Source organism: Nicotiana sylvestris, chromosome 11 (assembly GCF_000393655.2).
Source record: "Nicotiana sylvestris chromosome 11, ASM39365v2, whole genome shotgun sequence".
NCBI lineage: Eukaryota > Viridiplantae > Streptophyta > Magnoliopsida > Solanales > Solanaceae > Nicotiana > Nicotiana sylvestris.
Window position 1 is genome coordinate 70,032,062 of NC_091067.1, and position 17,032 is coordinate 70,049,093.

General features: G+C 35.1%; 1 protein-coding gene across 1 annotated transcript; it reads right to left on the minus strand.

Annotated features, from left to right (window-relative positions):
• Window positions 1–8,402: 8,402 nt before the first annotated feature.
• LOC104227222 (protein WALLS ARE THIN 1-like) lies at window positions 8,403–12,798 on the minus strand. The gene is made up of 6 exons (XM_009779422.2): window positions 12,520–12,798; window positions 12,363–12,425; window positions 12,140–12,256; window positions 11,380–11,785; window positions 9,875–10,026; window positions 8,403–8,990 (listed from the first exon to the last, which is right to left on the minus strand). Exons 1-6 carry the CDS (start codon window positions 12,708–12,710, stop codon window positions 8,786–8,788), a joined length of 1,134 nt encoding a protein of 377 aa, XP_009777724.1. The 5' UTR covers window positions 12,711–12,798; the 3' UTR covers window positions 8,403–8,785.
• Between the last annotated feature and the right edge of the window lie 4,234 nt (window positions 12,799–17,032).

The following is a 17,032-nucleotide window of genomic DNA, read 5'->3' on the forward strand; positions in this document are numbered from 1 at the left end:
ACCTCTTGAACCTCTCAAACCTCAGCTGCTCCTCCTCGGAAGCCGCTGCCCTGCCCTCGGGCTGAACTGGAACTGCAAGCGGTACAATAATAATCTCAGGGTCCTTCTCAACATGCACTCGCTGCTCAGGAGTGCGGGCAGCAGGAGTCTGTGCTCCTCCCCAAGCCTGAGATGTTGCTACAGCAAGGGGAAGCAACCCTACCTGAGCCAGAGTGGTGTACATGCTCATGAACTGTGCCAGAGTCTCCTGAAGAGCTGGAGTAGTAGTAGCAATAGGCGTGTTAGGTGTCTGGACTCCGACTTGAACTGCTGGTGGTACCTCGGCGGCAGCTCGCCGGGTGCTCTGGCTGCACCACGTGCGCGTCCTCGGCCTCTACCCCGGCCCCGACTTCTGACGACTATCGCAGGGGCGCGGGTGCCTAATCATTTCAGGTAGCGCATATCCTCACCAACGGTGAGAGAATAGAAGATAGAAGTTCAGAATTTGTGATGTCAAAAATCTCGCACGATAGGGAAATCAAATGAAGTAGAATTTTCCTAACGGTTACATAGCCTCTCGTAGATAAGTACAGACATCTCCGTACTGATCAGTGGGACTCTAATAAACCGACTTGCGATCCATGACTCCTACGAACCTAGAGCTCTAATACCAACTTGTCACAACCCCGGTTCGCCCTCCGTGAACCATCGTGACGGCACCTAGTCCCTACGACTAGGTAAGCCTAAATTGTAGAAAATAAATAAATTTGCGGAAGTAAAACAATTTAAAACAGAATTAGAATAATAAGACAGTATTTAAAAGTGTCGCTCGGCATACACAATATTTAATTCACAGAAACCAATACGTATCTCCAAGACCCGGAAACCCATGAATCACAAGCTAAGGATCACTACATAGTGTTCTAACTCCAGAATAGTCTAAAACAAAATAAATACAGAAGGGTGGTAACTATAAGAGATAGTGGAGAGAGACTCCTCGGTCTGCGGAAGCGGCAGATATACCTCAAATTCTTTGAACGGTCGTCTCACCTCAAGGATGGTAAGTCTGAGTCAAGGTACCTGGATCTGCATATAAAAACATGCGCAGAAGGGGCATGAGTACACCACAATGGTACTTAGTAAGTGCCAAGCCTAACCTCGATCGGGTAGTGACGAGGAAGGTCAGGGCCCTACTGAGGTTAAATAAAGTATAAAGATCAACCGTATAGAATAGGACAGTATAATTAAGTACAGCAGTAAAATAACACAGGATGTACAGGATAGCAACAACTATACAGAAGCAAGGTAAACACGAAAAAGAAATACAGCTCAGCACCAATAATAACAATCGAGGATCTCCCAGGATACCGTCCTGTAGTCCCATATGTACATATCGAATAGATCTCCCGGGATCCTGTCCTGTAGTCTAACTCATAGTGTGCGGGGATCTACCGAAATCTTGTTATGTAGTCCTAAATGTAAATATCCAATGGATATCCCGGGATCTCGTCCCGTAGTCCAACTCATAGTGCACGGGGATCTACCGGAATCCCATTCTGTAGTCCCAAATGTAAATACTCAGTACTGGGGGAATCTACCGGGTGTATTCCCGTAGTTCCATATAACTATGCAGGAGGATCTACCGGAATCCCACCTCCGTATTCCCAAAATAAATACACAACAGCAACAGGAAAATATACAGAAATGGAAAAATTTAATATTAAGGCAACAAGTAATTCTAGCCTAGCATGCTGCACAGAATTCAGGTAAGGCAGGTTGAACAAATAAAGCAATTAAGTCACTAAGACATGCTTTCCTAAGCAAACAACAGGCTTAATAGTGCAAGTAATAAAAACAGGAAAGGAAACATACTAGTAATTACTTAAAGAAAATCATATTTTTAACAATTATCACAAGTACGCACTTGTCACCTCACGTACAAGGCATTTTAATTACCAAATATACCAAATCCTAAGAGGAAGGTCCCCCACATAAGGTTAGACAAGCCACTTACCTCGAACCGACTCAAAATCAACCCGAAACCATGCTCTTGCCACGAGTAACCGACTCCAAATGGCCCAAATCTATTCAATTCAATTGCATAATGCAAATAACACTTCAAGTAACTGATTCTACAAAAACATTCTAAGCTAATACGCGAAATTAGGTAAAATGATCAAAACGCCCCTCGGGCCCACGTCTCGAAATCGGGTAAAATTTACATTTCCAGAATCCTCACACTCTCACGAGTTCATGCATACTAAAATTATCCAAATCTAAGGTCAAATTCCCAATCAGAAGTCGAATTCTAGGTCTAAGAACTTTCTTCCAACTTTTCCCCAATTTTCATCTCCAATCTGAAATTAAATGATGAATTCATATTTGGATTAATGGGTTCCAAGAAAAAAGGAGTTAAGAATTGTTACCCAATCGATATCTCTAAAAATCCCTCAAAATCTCGCTCAAATCCGAGCTCCCAAGCTTAAGTTTTGATAAAAATGGCTAAACCCTCGATTTTTTAACTTAAACAATCTGCCTAGGTGCATTCTTCCTCGCGAACGCGAGGCTAAGGTCGCGAACGCGATGCACTAAAGTTCCACTGGCCAGTCTCCCTCTTCGCGAACGCGATGCCTGAGCCGCTAATGTGATGATCATTTCTCTTCTCCTACGCGATCGCGAGACTGCATTCGCGAATGCACAGGCACAAAGTCCCACAGCCTCGCGAACACATAAGCTCCTTCGCGAACGCGAAACATAAATTCCTCACCAGCCCCAACTCCTCTTTGCGAACGCGAGACCCCACTCGCGAATGCGAAGATGGAAACCAGAACTGATTGTTGTAACATTTTTCTGTAATTCTCTAAGTTCAAAAATGACCCGTTGAGCATCTGAAACACACCCGAGGCCCCCGGGACTTCAACCAAACATGCCAACCAATTCTAAAACATCTTTCAAACTTGTTCCAACCTTCGGAATGGTCAAAACAATATCAAAACACCTATTTTTCATCGGATTCAAGCCTAAGAATTCTAAAAACTCGAAAAATACGCTTTCGATCAAAAAGTCTATCAAACCTCGCCCGAATGACATAAGATTTTGTACATATGTCACATTAAACACTATAGAGCTACTCTAACTTCCGAAATTCCATTCCGACCCTCGAATCAAAATCTCACTATCGAACCGGAAACTTCAAAAATTCACCTTTCGACATTTCAAGCCTTTATTATCTACGGACCTCCAAACACAATCCGAACATGCCCATAAGCCCGAAATCACCCGACTACGGTCAACTTTCCAACACTTAAGCTCTTATTTAGGGACTAAGTATCTCAAAACTCTCTGAAACTCAAAACTGAACATCCCAGCAAATCAAAATAGCATAAATAAACTTGGGGAAAGCAGTTAATGGGGGATCAGGGCATGAATTCTTAAGACGACCGGCCAGGTCGTCACAAGAATAATAAAATGCACTTTGTTTATATCCACTCATTACCAAAGCCTCAGTAAGCTTAATATTCCATTGTCTAGAGGCTTGTTTGAGTCTATACAAAGATTTCAAAAGTCGACATACTTTGGCCTCCCCCTATTTGGTAAATCTTTGGGGTAGACTCATGTAGACTTTTTCATATAAGTCTCCTTGTGGGAATGCATTATTAACATCCATTTGGTATAACGGACAACCTTTGGAAGTAGCTATACTGATAATAAGTCTCACTATGACCATTTTGGCAACAGGTGAGAAAGTATCATGATAGCCAAGTCCTTCCTTTTGAATGTATCATTTGCCTACCAAACAAGCCTTGAATCTTTCTACCTCTCCATTTGCTTTGTACTTGACTTTGAAGACCCATTTAGATCCAATGGATTGCTTCCCTATAGGTAAATCAACTAGTTCCTAATTCTTGTTATCTTCAAGTGCTTGTATCTCCTGATGCATGGCTTCAACCCATCTATCATCCTGAACTGACTCCTTAAAGGAGTTAGGTTCAATGCAGGCTGAAAAAGCCTTCAAATAAGATTGATATCTTGTTGTTAGATTCCCATAATATAGCCCTTTAAACAGTGGATAAAGGCACTGAGTGATAGTCTTATTTATTGTCACATAATCCTTCAGCCAAATGGGAGGTTTAGATATTCATCCTTATTTTCTAACATCATGAGCTATTTCCTAAACGGATGGTTGTTGTTCTGATGGTTGTGGTGGAATTGTTGTATCATTTAACTGTTTTTGTGAAGTGTCTGCAACTGGTGTCAATGTTTACCTTGAAATTGCATCAGGAGATATGACACAATGATCCTTATGAGCTTCTGTTAAAACTTCAGCATGTGTAACTTGCTCCTGAACACCAACATCATCAAGTTGACTTGCTGATTCAGCATGTGTTACTTGCTCCTGAGTAGTATCTGATTCTTGTTCAATACTAGGTTGAGCTGATTGCACTACCAGCTATGGCTGCTTAAGAAACAAATCATCAGAATCCAGTTCAGTATTCTTGAATGGAAATATATCTTCCCTAAAGCTGACAACTTTGCTGACCAGAAAAATCCTCCTCTCTAGATTATAAAGTTTGTACCCCTTTTGAGTTGTTGATTATCCCACGAATACACATTTATTGGCTCTTGGACAAAATTTATCTCATTTTGGTAGATTAATAGCATAATAGAGACAACCAAACACCCTAAGGTGATTTATGTCCGATGGTTTATTGTATAAAAGCTCATGAGGTGACTTTCCCCTTAAACCAGAAGTAGGTCATTTGTTATGCAGATACACAACAGCCTTTATACACTCACCCAAAACCTGTTAGGAATTGAGCTTTGGAACTTCAAAGCTCTAGCTACTTCCATAATGTGTCTATGCTTCCTCTCTACTACCACATTCTGTTGAGGTGTGTAGGGACAGCTACTCTGGTGAACAATTTCTAATGAAGAAAACAATTCATTGCAGCTAGAATTGAAGAATTCAGTTCCATTGTCAGATCTTAATGTTTTGACAGTCACACCAAATTGATCTTTAACCATTGAAAAGAAACTCTTCAATACAACTATTACTTCACTCTTTGATTGCAACAAACATATTCAAGTGAATTTACTGTAATCATTTACCACTGTAATAAAATAATGCTTCATGTCACAATTATGCTGCACTCCACTGTCCACTGAGTTTCTCAACTGTTGGATATGCTGCATTGCCTTTATTGAAGGATGTCCTAGTCTCATGTTCCATAGGGCTTAATCATTTGTACTATCACTGACCATTGTTGTTGTAGGTATTGATCTCCTCTGCAAAAGATACAGTCCACATGATTCCTTATCAGTCTCCATCACCTTCCCATTGTAAAGACCCTGCATAACATAGAAGTCAGGGAAGAACATTGCAATACAATTCAGTTCCTTGGTCATCTTTAAAACAGACAATAAGTTGAACTTAAAGTCAGGAACATGTAAAACATCCTTCAAAACTTGATTGTCCAATATAGAGACATTTCTTGTATGGGACACTTTGCACTTATTTCCTGTTGGTACTTGCACTCCACTATTGTTGTGTGAACTACAATCCTTAATATCATACATGATCTCCTTATGAACGATAATATGATGTGAAACACCTGAGTCTAATATCCAATCACAATAAAAAGGCATTTGATAACAATGCATTTATACCTGCCATAAGTGAGTGACAGTCACATGTGTCCTGTTTATTCAGAATGTTTAGTAGTTGCTTGTATTGATCCTCCGTGAAGAAGTTCCCCTGTGTGGGCTGAGTTCTTGATGTATCCCCTGTCTCAGCAGCAACAACATTAGCATAAAGTTTGACTCCTTGTTTTGTGCTTTCTTCTTACTCTTGAAATCCGGAGGATATCCTATGATCTTATAACAGTTCTCCTTCTAGTGACCTTTGTAGCCGCAAAAATCACAAATCAACCCTGGTTTCTTTACTTTTGATCCCTGATTGAATGTCTGATTTTTCCGAGCTAGTATGGTCAAAACCTCACTATTAGATTCCCAAGTTCCAAGGGTTCTTTGGCTCTCTTCTTGTATGACCAAGGCATTTTCCTGATTGACCGTCAACACAGGTGTTTTGAGTAACACTTGGCTACTCACATGGCTGTAGCTTTCTTTTAAGCCAACTAAAAATTGTAAAAGTCTCAGATTCCTAAACTATTTAATGAAAGGCCTTGTTTTCTCACAATCACACCCAGGTCCTTCCACTAACAAGTCCATTTCATCCCAAAGATCCTTCATCTTGGAGTAGTAAACAGTGACTGAGTATGTGCCTTGATTCAGTGATCCTATCATTTTTCATAGCCTATAAGTTTGAGTTAGATTCGATTTATCAAATTGTTCCTTAAACTCGCTTCACACCTTTGATGCATAAATGATGCTAGATTGCAATTCCACCGCACTGTCTTTCCTATCCATGGCAACACCATAGCATTACATCTTTCCCACTGATTTGCTAATTCACCTTTGAACGAGTCTTTTACACAAGTTTCTTCTATGAACCCTAACTTGTTCTTCACCAACTGTGTTGTTCGCTTAGCTTGACTCCACAGGCCATAATTTTCTGGGTCTGTGAGTTTTATGTCGATCAATCCCACACCAGGTGTGTCTGATTCTCTTAGATACAAAGGATGATTATGATCAATTTGAGGAATTTCAACTTCTGGTTCTCCCATAGCTGATCTGCTTCAGCAATCTTCCTATGAAAAATTGAAAAATTTTGGTCCTAAATCTTGATCGATCACTCTGGTACCATGATAGAATCTGAGTTCTATCTTGACAAACTCAAATTCATACGCATGCAATTGAAGCATGAAGAAATTGAACAAAGTTGTAGAGAGAGAAGGAGAAGATCTAATTTTGTATTAACCAACAACTGAAGGTACAACATTAACTAATATAACCACTTCACGGTGGTTAGTAGAGGAAGGATATAAATGACAAAATTACCCCTCTCTACATTAAGCTATACAAATACTATACTACTTTTTACTCAATAATGTGCTTGTTAGTTTTTTTCCATGTCATTGTTGTGGTACGTCTCTTTCTTTTTTAAATTTATACAATAATAGGTTAGTAATCATTTTGTTAAATAATCAATTGAAATAATTTATATATATGCGGCGAAATCAGAGGGTCTGATTTCTTGCTATTAGGTCATTCGAGAAGAACATCTCGAGGCCTCGAGGACGCGAAGCTGTGACTGAGTTCCCTCCCTCGAAGCTCGTCGAGGCCCGACCTAAAGAGAATATCGCTCGGGGCTAGAGTAAAAATGGGGAATTCCCAAGGCACGCGGCTAAGTCTGACAAAGCCGGCCTGCCCGGAACTTGTATCAAGGTGTCATGTCTAGCCGTCCCATCTCCATACCTTTATAATTAATGCATTTTGTACTATGTAGGGATCCTCCTCCTATATAAAGGGGATCCTTGCCATTTTGTAAAGGCTGTTGTTGCTCCAACTATTCTACACAAGATAAATAACAACTCTCTCTCTCTCTTTTCTCTTTAACATATTCCTTCGGCACTATTGCTCTTATTTGTTGACTTCATACTTTTCTTCATTTATTGCTTGTCGGTTGGCCATAAAGAGCCTCCCATAATCATATCCTAACTGTTAGCCCTTTCCCGATTATCCCCGATAGCTCGAGCCCGAGCCTTGGCATCAACCTCGAGGCCCCTCATCGATCAGTCCGAGGCCTGAACAGCTAAACCCCCGGTTCGATTATAATTTTATTTTAGCTCACATTTCATCTTTTATCTCCACATATCTAGCATCAACTGCTTAACAACTAGCATAAAAATAGATTACATATTTTTAAAGTCACATCAACAAATTTAATTATTATTACCCTTTTCACGGTAAACAATATATATTATACGTAATATTTACTTTTAATTATACTATAAATAAAATGATTATGTAAAAGTTAAATGGTGCCTTCCAAAAGTTCACGCTATGCTTCAAAGAATATGTGATGAGTGATGATTTGGAGCGATTCCTTGTCATGCCAGCCGCAAAATACTGAAAGAGTTTTGTGATGATGTTATGTGTAATTATCAACTTGCGTGCTGCCCCTTTCCCTTAGCAATACATAATTACTATCATTTTGCAATCTTAGGGTCCACCAATTACCATTCTATAGAAAAAATTGCACTTTCTAAATCAGCATCATATATTCTTCGGCTCATTTTAATTAATTTTTCGGCCTTTTTTTATGGTCCGACAATATTTGATTTTTTTTTTCATATATCAACAGGGAATTAACTTTTTTTTTTTAAAGTTGCCCTTAGAGTAAAGAGCCTAGAAGTATTTGTTATATTTCTAATGAACAAATTAAGATTAATATGATCAATTTTATTGTTAATTAATGTTAAAATATAAAATTTTTAATATGTGCGAAAACATCCAAAAATCAATTCAAATAAAGAAGAAGAATTGTATTCTATTTCATTTCATCCATAGCATTGCAATAAGAAAACCAACTTTGGGATTTGCATGCAGAGACCCCCACATCAAAAATAATACAGCAATCATCACACCCTGTTTTTCTTCTCTTTTGTTTTATCCCTCCACCATCCCTCTCATCCCTGGCTTTAAGCCACTCTCCCCAAGTGAAAGTAAAGCAACTAAAAAGGAAGGCAAAAAAGAAAAAAGAAAAAAAGGATAAGGACCTAAATGGAAAAGAAAAAGAACTTTCATAAACACACCAAAAGCCTTTTTTGCTTTTTTCTGAAAACTTTTCTTTTTCTGGTATCCAGAAAACTCTTGTCGTTTAGAGTTACTAGTAGGTTTTTGCTGGTCAAGCTGCAGTTTGATCAGTTGAGTGAGCAAGCAGTGGCTGAGCCAAAGAGGAGTTGATGTGGCTGGCTGTCCTAGTACTAGTGTTGTTAATATGATCTGCTGGGGACTGGATTACAACTGCTGCTTTGGCAAACTTGGATTCTTCATTTTTACCCCATAGGACGAAGTACAACCCTGCTATGATCAACACCGCTCCAATGATCCTGCACAATCACAAGTGATGTGGAAAAAGAAGCTATTAGGTAGGGTGTATAAGTATAGTGCTGAATAAGGTGTATTAGTAATGCGTTGATTGGTAATGCATGTGTAATTAGTAATGCAAGCATTAGTTATGCACAGACTATTTCTTGTCCATTGTTTGGTGTGGTGTATTACCAATTAAAATGCATTGCATAATTTTTAGGAAAATTAATTGTTTGCATAAATGCCCTCTGTATTCTTTAGCTTTAAGGGACTTTAAGAATAATTTTATCTTTAATCATGTTAATGCATGCATTAATAGCCTTGGTATTGCTAATATACTATAATTTGCTATGTATTATTTATATATAGTAGGTTGTATTACTAATACTTATATTAATAACACATCAGTTAAGAAAATATACTAAACAAGGAATTTGTAATATCAAGGAATTATCTATGCATGCATCATCTTATTTTTTTCCTATATAAAATGTTATCCTTTTTAATAACTTCAACTAAAGGAGAAGCAATAGTACTAAAGTCTCTTGCATACCTGCATGACCCATATATGTTCCAAACATTTGTCATAGAGGTAAAGGAATGTGCATTAATTGAAGGGTCAGCTTGGAATTGCATGATTGAGGAAAGAATTAATTAGCCTTGGCCCAGAAAAGAAGATTAAGAAAAAACTGCGTGTTTGTTTTTACGGGGATTGGGTGGAAAGCATTAATATTTGGGTCTATTTACGAATCCAGACTTTAAATTAATATGTGCAAATTTGTACAATACATCATTTAGGTATTATCTTTTTGAGAATTTAACTCAGTATAAAATATTTTAACTATAAATAATTCAAGTCGAGAGTAGTGCGTTAAATGAGAGATCGAGAAAGAAAAATAGGTACCCTCCCAAGTAAAACTCCTCGCCAAGAGCAACGGAAGCCATAATGGCAACAACAAGAGTCTGAACAGGTTGGTATACAGCAACGAAGACTGGGCCCCCTCTGTCAATACACCATATCTGTACAGCAAATGCTATCCCAGATGCCACTACTCCCTGCATTTATCATTTCTTTGCAATTAATTTCATCCTCATTTTCTCCAAAAACAAATAAATAATAAGGAATGACTAATTAATGTCATTTCATTTTCTGTAACTAACCGCATGGCCACCCTATTATACATTCTCTGTCGGATTGTACTAATTATGTGGACCTAGTTGATTGAATTATGGAGTTCAAGAAACAAATGAAATTTTTATTCTCTGTTTACTTTTACTTGTCATGTTTTATTTTTCGAGAGTCAAACTACATAAATTTTAATCAATATTTTAATTTGTGTTTTTTCACCATATTAATATGAGAAAAATTATAAATTATAGTACTTTCCGTATAGTTTTCGATTATCTAAATTTTGTTTTCGAATATGTAAATTTTAATTTTAAAAATATTAAAATAATCTAATACAATTTAGGATAAAAATTAGTTAAATTGACGCTCGAAAATCGAAATATGATAAGTAAAAGTAAACGAAAAGAGTAAATTTATAATCCTAAACAAATCATAATATTTACGTGTCTATAATTTTTTTGAACTTGGAGGGAGTATTTTTTTTCACTCGATAGAGGGAGTATGAGATGGGGTATTTGAGCGAATAAAAAACAATAGATCTAGAAAGGTTAACGTTGACTAATAACCTCGCGTGTCACATGAAATTTCCCCTGAAATACTTTAGGCAGGTCCATTGCTTTGCTGTTTCTTTGCCCACATTATTAATGTCGCAGAGACAGCCTTTAACTAAAATTTCTCCTCCATTTTCTTTCCTTTTTTCTTTTTTTTTGTCTCTAACCTTATAGGGGGCCTATTAAGGTAAACGATATATACTTTCCCTGTTCAAAAATGAATGTCACAGTTTAAAGTGCCCGATTCAATTTATTTATAGTTATACGAATTCAAACAACAATTTCTTAATTATTTGATCAGAACGTACATATTTAGACACTACATAAACCACATTATAAATTTATAGTTTTTAATATTAAAATTTTGTAAGAGTTACTATTTTAATAAAAACATAATCAAATAAAAAATACTAACTAACCAAATAAGTATGATAACATTTTTTTTAATCCGCAAAGAACATTCTATATTTTCTGACTTTCCTTGCTGATTACTATTATAACTGACTGGATTACTCTTGAAAAGAAAAAAAAAAAAGAAACAAATTTAACTTATAAAATGTGACAGGTTAAAAATACTGTATCATCGACGTATTATATCTTATTTTTCAGAGTTACTAACCTCAATTTTTGTAACAATTATATTTCACATGATACTATTATTTAGGAACGAAGCTGTCATCTATAAATTTCAAATTCTGGTCTTAAAGAAAAAGAGATTGAAATGCTTACCGCATAGAAGACACTGAAGAGCTCAGCAGCAGAGTGAACAAGCCAGGCCTGAGGGTCTCTCTCACAAAAAGCAGCAATAATAAGGAACTGTATAACTCCAAAGAAACACTGGTAAGATGTGACTGATAGCCTAGCAGGGTACTTTTTAAGAATTGGTGCCTGCAACACTAGCCACGCTGCCCACGACAAGCAGTGCCCTATTAAGAAAATACAGCCCAGTGTCCAGTTCTTTCCTTTAGCATCTCCTAATAACAATACAGGTGTGGAGGTCCTTTGTAATGGTGGAATTGGGCTGTAAATGGTTGGTCCTTTGTATAGTGTAATTACTGATGCTCCTGCCACGCACAACAATGTTCCGCACACTTTTGCTATTCCATCTTTCCTGTTAAATCTCACTGTTTCTATCCTAAAATTCAAACAAAAAGAAAAAAAATATGAGGAATATTCATTATTCGTCTTAGTAATGCATTAGTTGAGGTTGACTAAATGAATCCTCAATATTCATTACGCTCTATCCGCGTGCGAATGATGAGGACTAAAATTAACCTTACTATATAAAAAAAATTCTTAAAATTAATCTGATTGTATAACTATTTATTTTGCACTGTCAGTAAAAAAAAATGCACTTGGTTTAATTATGTAAGCTGTGTGCTTCATGTACGATAATTCACATATTTATGTTCGAAGCGGAACAATTATATTGCATGTTATCCTAATTTGCAACCATAAACTCGCCGATTTTGAAGAGATCAGAAGTTACCTGAGCATTACAGCCATGAGAAATGTGATAGCAGGGACAGAATTTTGTATGGCAGAAGCAAAAGTAGGGGAAGTGTGATCCAAGCCCAACAAGTAGAATCCTTGGTTTGCAGTAATTCTGTTAAAGGACAAACACAGTACAGAAGAAATGCCAATTATTTTCTTCTCTTTTTTTTGTTTTAGCCTAAATCGTGTAATTCCATATATATTTGTATATATCATACCCAATAACTGCTAGCAGGAAAAACTGAAGCGTGTAGGACCAAGTAAGAGGTGGCCTCTCTTTCCTGTTGAATTAATAAAAATAGAACAGGAGTTATTAGATCGATCCTAATATACACAATTTTCTTGGGATTGCAGTTATTAACTAGTACTACTTACTTTTCAAGAAAATAGGCAAAGGGAAGAAGGAGAAGCAAAGCAAGAATGTTCCTGTAAACGGGGAAAACAATTTTGCTGATGCCCATGTTAAGTGCAGCTCTGGAGACGACATGGAAACCAGCATAACCAAACTGCAACGCCAACATGGCCAAATGCAGTTGCATTTTCTCTGATATCGCAAACCCACCCATTGGATCGGAGATCGATCGCAGACAGTTATTCAAATTGCAGAGCTCGCTTATGTAACAAAAATAAAGAGGAATATTATTGTAGGGTAAATGAAGAGTTGGGGAGATATAAATATAGTTGCCAGAAAAGTCTTGAGATTATTCTCAAATTGGAGGGTTAAATATTCCTAGAGAAAATACTAAATTCTAGATAAAAATAGTTAGTGTGACTAAATTATTCTTAATTAAATGTTGCAGCATAATTTAATGTGAGTAATAAAAAACTTTTTAGGAATACGTATATAAGGTTAAATTTGGAAAAATAAATTAAAGTTTTTCTTAATTATATAAATGGACACTTATTTTAGACCAAAACAAAAAGTCAAATTAATCACTTATTGTACTGGACCGGATGGAGTATATCAACTGTTATTAGCCTTCTTATGTTTTTTGGTTGTCTGCCACACTCATAATCTACCTTAAATCAAAAAAACCCCACTCCTCCGCCTCCCTCCCTCCCTCCCTCCGCAATCCAATTGGTGTGTTTTAGTATGCATGAGGAAATCTATATATTTTCTGTCTAAAATTTTATCCTGATAAGGAGGAAAATAACTTTTTTTTTAACCTATGGGCGGAAAGTAATTTTTCTATAATTGCCTTGTCACTTCATATTACTTGCTCTAATTAACTAATATCTAGAAAATATTAATTCTTACTAGTACTTAAAAACATCATCAAAAGCACTCTCCAATTAGCTTTAAATAAAAATATTATGCTATATCAAACATAACTTAGAAAAAAAAAATGAAGAAGTCCAAGCCCCCCACTTGGATGACTAGATAACCCAATCATCGCACTCCCGCTAGTAACCCAAGAAAAAAAAAAGGAAACAAAGAAAAGGAGATTTCAAAGAGGCAAAGACAGCAGAGAGATGGTTATGACCGGCGTGCGTTGTGTCTAAGAGGGTCTGTACTGGAAGCATGCCATTTATTATGATGATTACTCCTATTAATATTAATGAGGAAACGAATTTGGGGTGGTGGGGCTTTAAGGAATGGTGGTGACGGGTGAGTCATCGTTAGGGACGGAGCTAGAGTATTATATACAAATTCGAACGAATTCAGTAATTTTTCTTTAGACTTAATTATAAATATTTAATTAGAACTCATTAGTAATTAAGATGATTTATGAATTTGATGGTAAATTCAGAACTCATAAATTTTTAATTTTCAATCTCGCTAACGTTGATAGATTCACCTAGAGCACACAAGAAGTAGTAAGTGGTGTATACACCGTATATCGCCATCCTCCATGAACAGGAATATTGTATTTGTAGTGTTTATGCAGGTGCATTCATTACTTTCGCATCGTGCTAAAAGGTATAAATGCACTTTTGAAACCTTAAGAACTTTGAAATTTATTTTCTAGACTAACATACCAAGATTTCATGAGTTTGATTGTCATAACAAAGGAACAATACAATGTTATTCTTCATTGAATGACTTTAATTAGTTGTAGCTGGACATAAATTTTACTAGGAAAAAAAATTCAAAATTTTGTGACATAAAATTATTATGTCATTTAAAATAGAGGAAATAACACATAATGCCTATCAAGGCCAAAGTAATTACCCGGTGTTGCCCACTTGAAAATTAATTACAATTCCTACCTATACAATACAAACTTATTACGGGACAACTCAATTTCCTATTTCCCTTTAATTTGCTTTACCCCACGTGAGGGGCATGTGGAAAATGCAAATCTATTCCCCTTTTTATTTTATTATATGACTTGAATAATATTATTTTTGACTATCTCTTTGTCTATGATATGTATTTTGACGGTAGAAATATATAGTAATAATTATTTGAAAAATAAAAATGAAATAGGATATTCGCAGTGAGAAAAATGGACAAGAGGAATAAGTTGATCGGAGAAACTCTCGGTTGTCGTGCATACCACAATTTCAAAAGGATTGTCCTGAATTTTTGTCCGTAATTTCAATAAATAAATAATAATATTTATTAACACTAATGGAATTCCATGGAGGTATTATTCATTGCATAAGCTCTCATTGAGTTAATTAGATTATGTGACAACTGATATTATTTCAATTTAATAATTGAATTTAAAAAAAAATTAAACTCTTTGCGTATAATTGTATACCATGTCGGTATAGCTATATACTATGTTGGTATCATATGTTAGTTGGAACATTTTTTGGTTGTATTAGTTATATTTAATTGTTGCACTATTTGATTTTTATTTAGTAACAGTAGAATAGTACAATATCTTGAATTTTTTTTAATTTTCTTTTATACATGTGTATTATGTAATCATTTTGATGTTTTCTTTATGTGTTTGTTTTATATAATAGTATTATAATACAATATCTTGAAATATATTCTTATATTAATATGTGGTACATTATTTTTTTCTTTTTCTTTTTATGCATGTGTATTATGTAATAGTAGTATAGCCATATATAGTTTTCTAGAATTAATTAGTAGAACTGTATACCCTATTGGTATAATTATATGTCATATTGGTATCATATGGTAGTTGAGATATTTTTGGGTTGTTTTAGCTGCATATTTAAGTGAATTCTATTCTGAAATGATTTATATGATCATATTTTGCGGTGTTGGATTTTCTTGTATCTATGGACATAGATTTTGTATATTATGTAATAGTTTTTATAGTTATATGCAGTTGTTGGAACGACCCCGTACAACTATATACCCTATTAGTATAGTTATATACTATATGGTATCATATACTAGTTGAGTTATTTTTTGGTTGTATTAGCTGCATTTAATTGGTACACTATTTAATTTTCTTTTAATAATAGTAATATAGTACAATATCTTGAAATACTTTATTATATTAATATATGGTACACTATTTTTTTATTTTTCTCTTTATGCATGTGTGTTATATAATAGTAGTATAGTCATACAGTTGCCGGAAATTAACCAGTAAAGTTGTATACCATATTGGTATAGTTATATACCATATTGGTATCATATGGTAGTTTGAACATTTTTTGGTTGTTTTAGCTGCATTTTTAAGTGATTACTATTCTGAAATTATTTATATGGACATGATTTGCAGTACTGGAATTTTTTGTGCCGACGAACATAGATTATGTGTATTATGTAATAGTTTTTATAATTATAGATAATTATTGGAACGACCCCATACAACTATATACCCTATTAACATATGGAATGAGCAAGTTGCTTTGCGAATATTTAGTTGCGAGCATGTAATTTCTCATACTTTTATTGCATCCTTAATATTTTGGTACATTAGTATAGTCGCAGATAGTTGTAGCAATATTCTAGAGCAATCATATACTCTGTTGGTATACATGTATACCATATTGGTATCATATGTTTCTAGAAGTCTTTTTTGCTACTTATACTTTTATTGCATTTTCCAATGTTTTGTTATCATTTCTATTCTAACTAGTGTATATGAAGATTTGGTGGTCGTAGATTATATTTTCTTGCTCCATAACTGGTTGTATTACTGCTAATGGTAGAGTATGTACTTATATTTATAAGGAAGGAGATCAAGATTTGCATGGCAATCACATGTTGATTCTTAAAAGCTGATTATATAATTTATGGTGCTCAGCAACAATCAGTGTGATATTCAGTGAATTAGATCAAGTGACAACTGATATTATTTCAATTTAATAACTGAATTTTAAAAATGAAAAAAGAAGAAGACAAAAGGTATATTATACTAGTTATATTTAAAAAAGTGAACAAATATTTATTATATCAGCTATGTTTTCTTATTATATAATAATAAAAATAGTGAAAATAGTAAATGAAATTAGATTATGAAGAGAAAAGAATATAAAAAATAAGTTAAATGAAATTAGAAAAGGAAAAAAGAAAAAAAATAAGAAGAAAACGAGAAAAAAGAAAAGGAGAAAAAAAGGAAAAAAGGAAAAAAAAGAAGCATAGAAATAAAAAAAAATTGAAGAAAAAAGAAAAAATTTCCCACAAAAACTACTATGGATAGGAAATGTAATTAGTTTGATGAGTAGAAAGACAAATGAGTAGGCAAGGGTAAATAGTTTTGTTTTAGTGGGTAGCTGTGTCATTCTCCCTTTAAAATACTCCTTAAAAAGTTATTTCAACTTAATGACCAAAGAGAGAAATTTTTTCATCGACCTCTACCATGAATGCCGGGCCGGATCTACTATTATTGCAAGTAACGCTTGTGTCTTAGGCCCTCAAAATTGTTGGCCTATTTTTTTTATTTTTTTTTAAGAAATAATGGGTTTATATGTATTAAAAAAATTAGTACTTTTAATATAGAAGTAAAAT

Bases quoted from the DNA above. Each gene is read 5' to 3' on its own strand.
- LOC104227222 (XM_009779422.2), bottom strand. From the start codon at position 12,710: ATGGGTGGGTTTGCGATATCAGAGAAAATGCAACTGCATTTGGCCATG. The intron at 12,257-12,362 runs GTATGATATATA...GTCCTTTAACAG, and splicing joins TTCCTGCTAGCAGTTATTGG to AATTACTGCAAACCAAGGAT. The intron at 11,786-12,139 runs GTAACTTCTGAT...TTTGAATTTTAG, and splicing joins CTCATGGCTGTAATGCTCAG to GATAGAAACAGTGAGATTTA.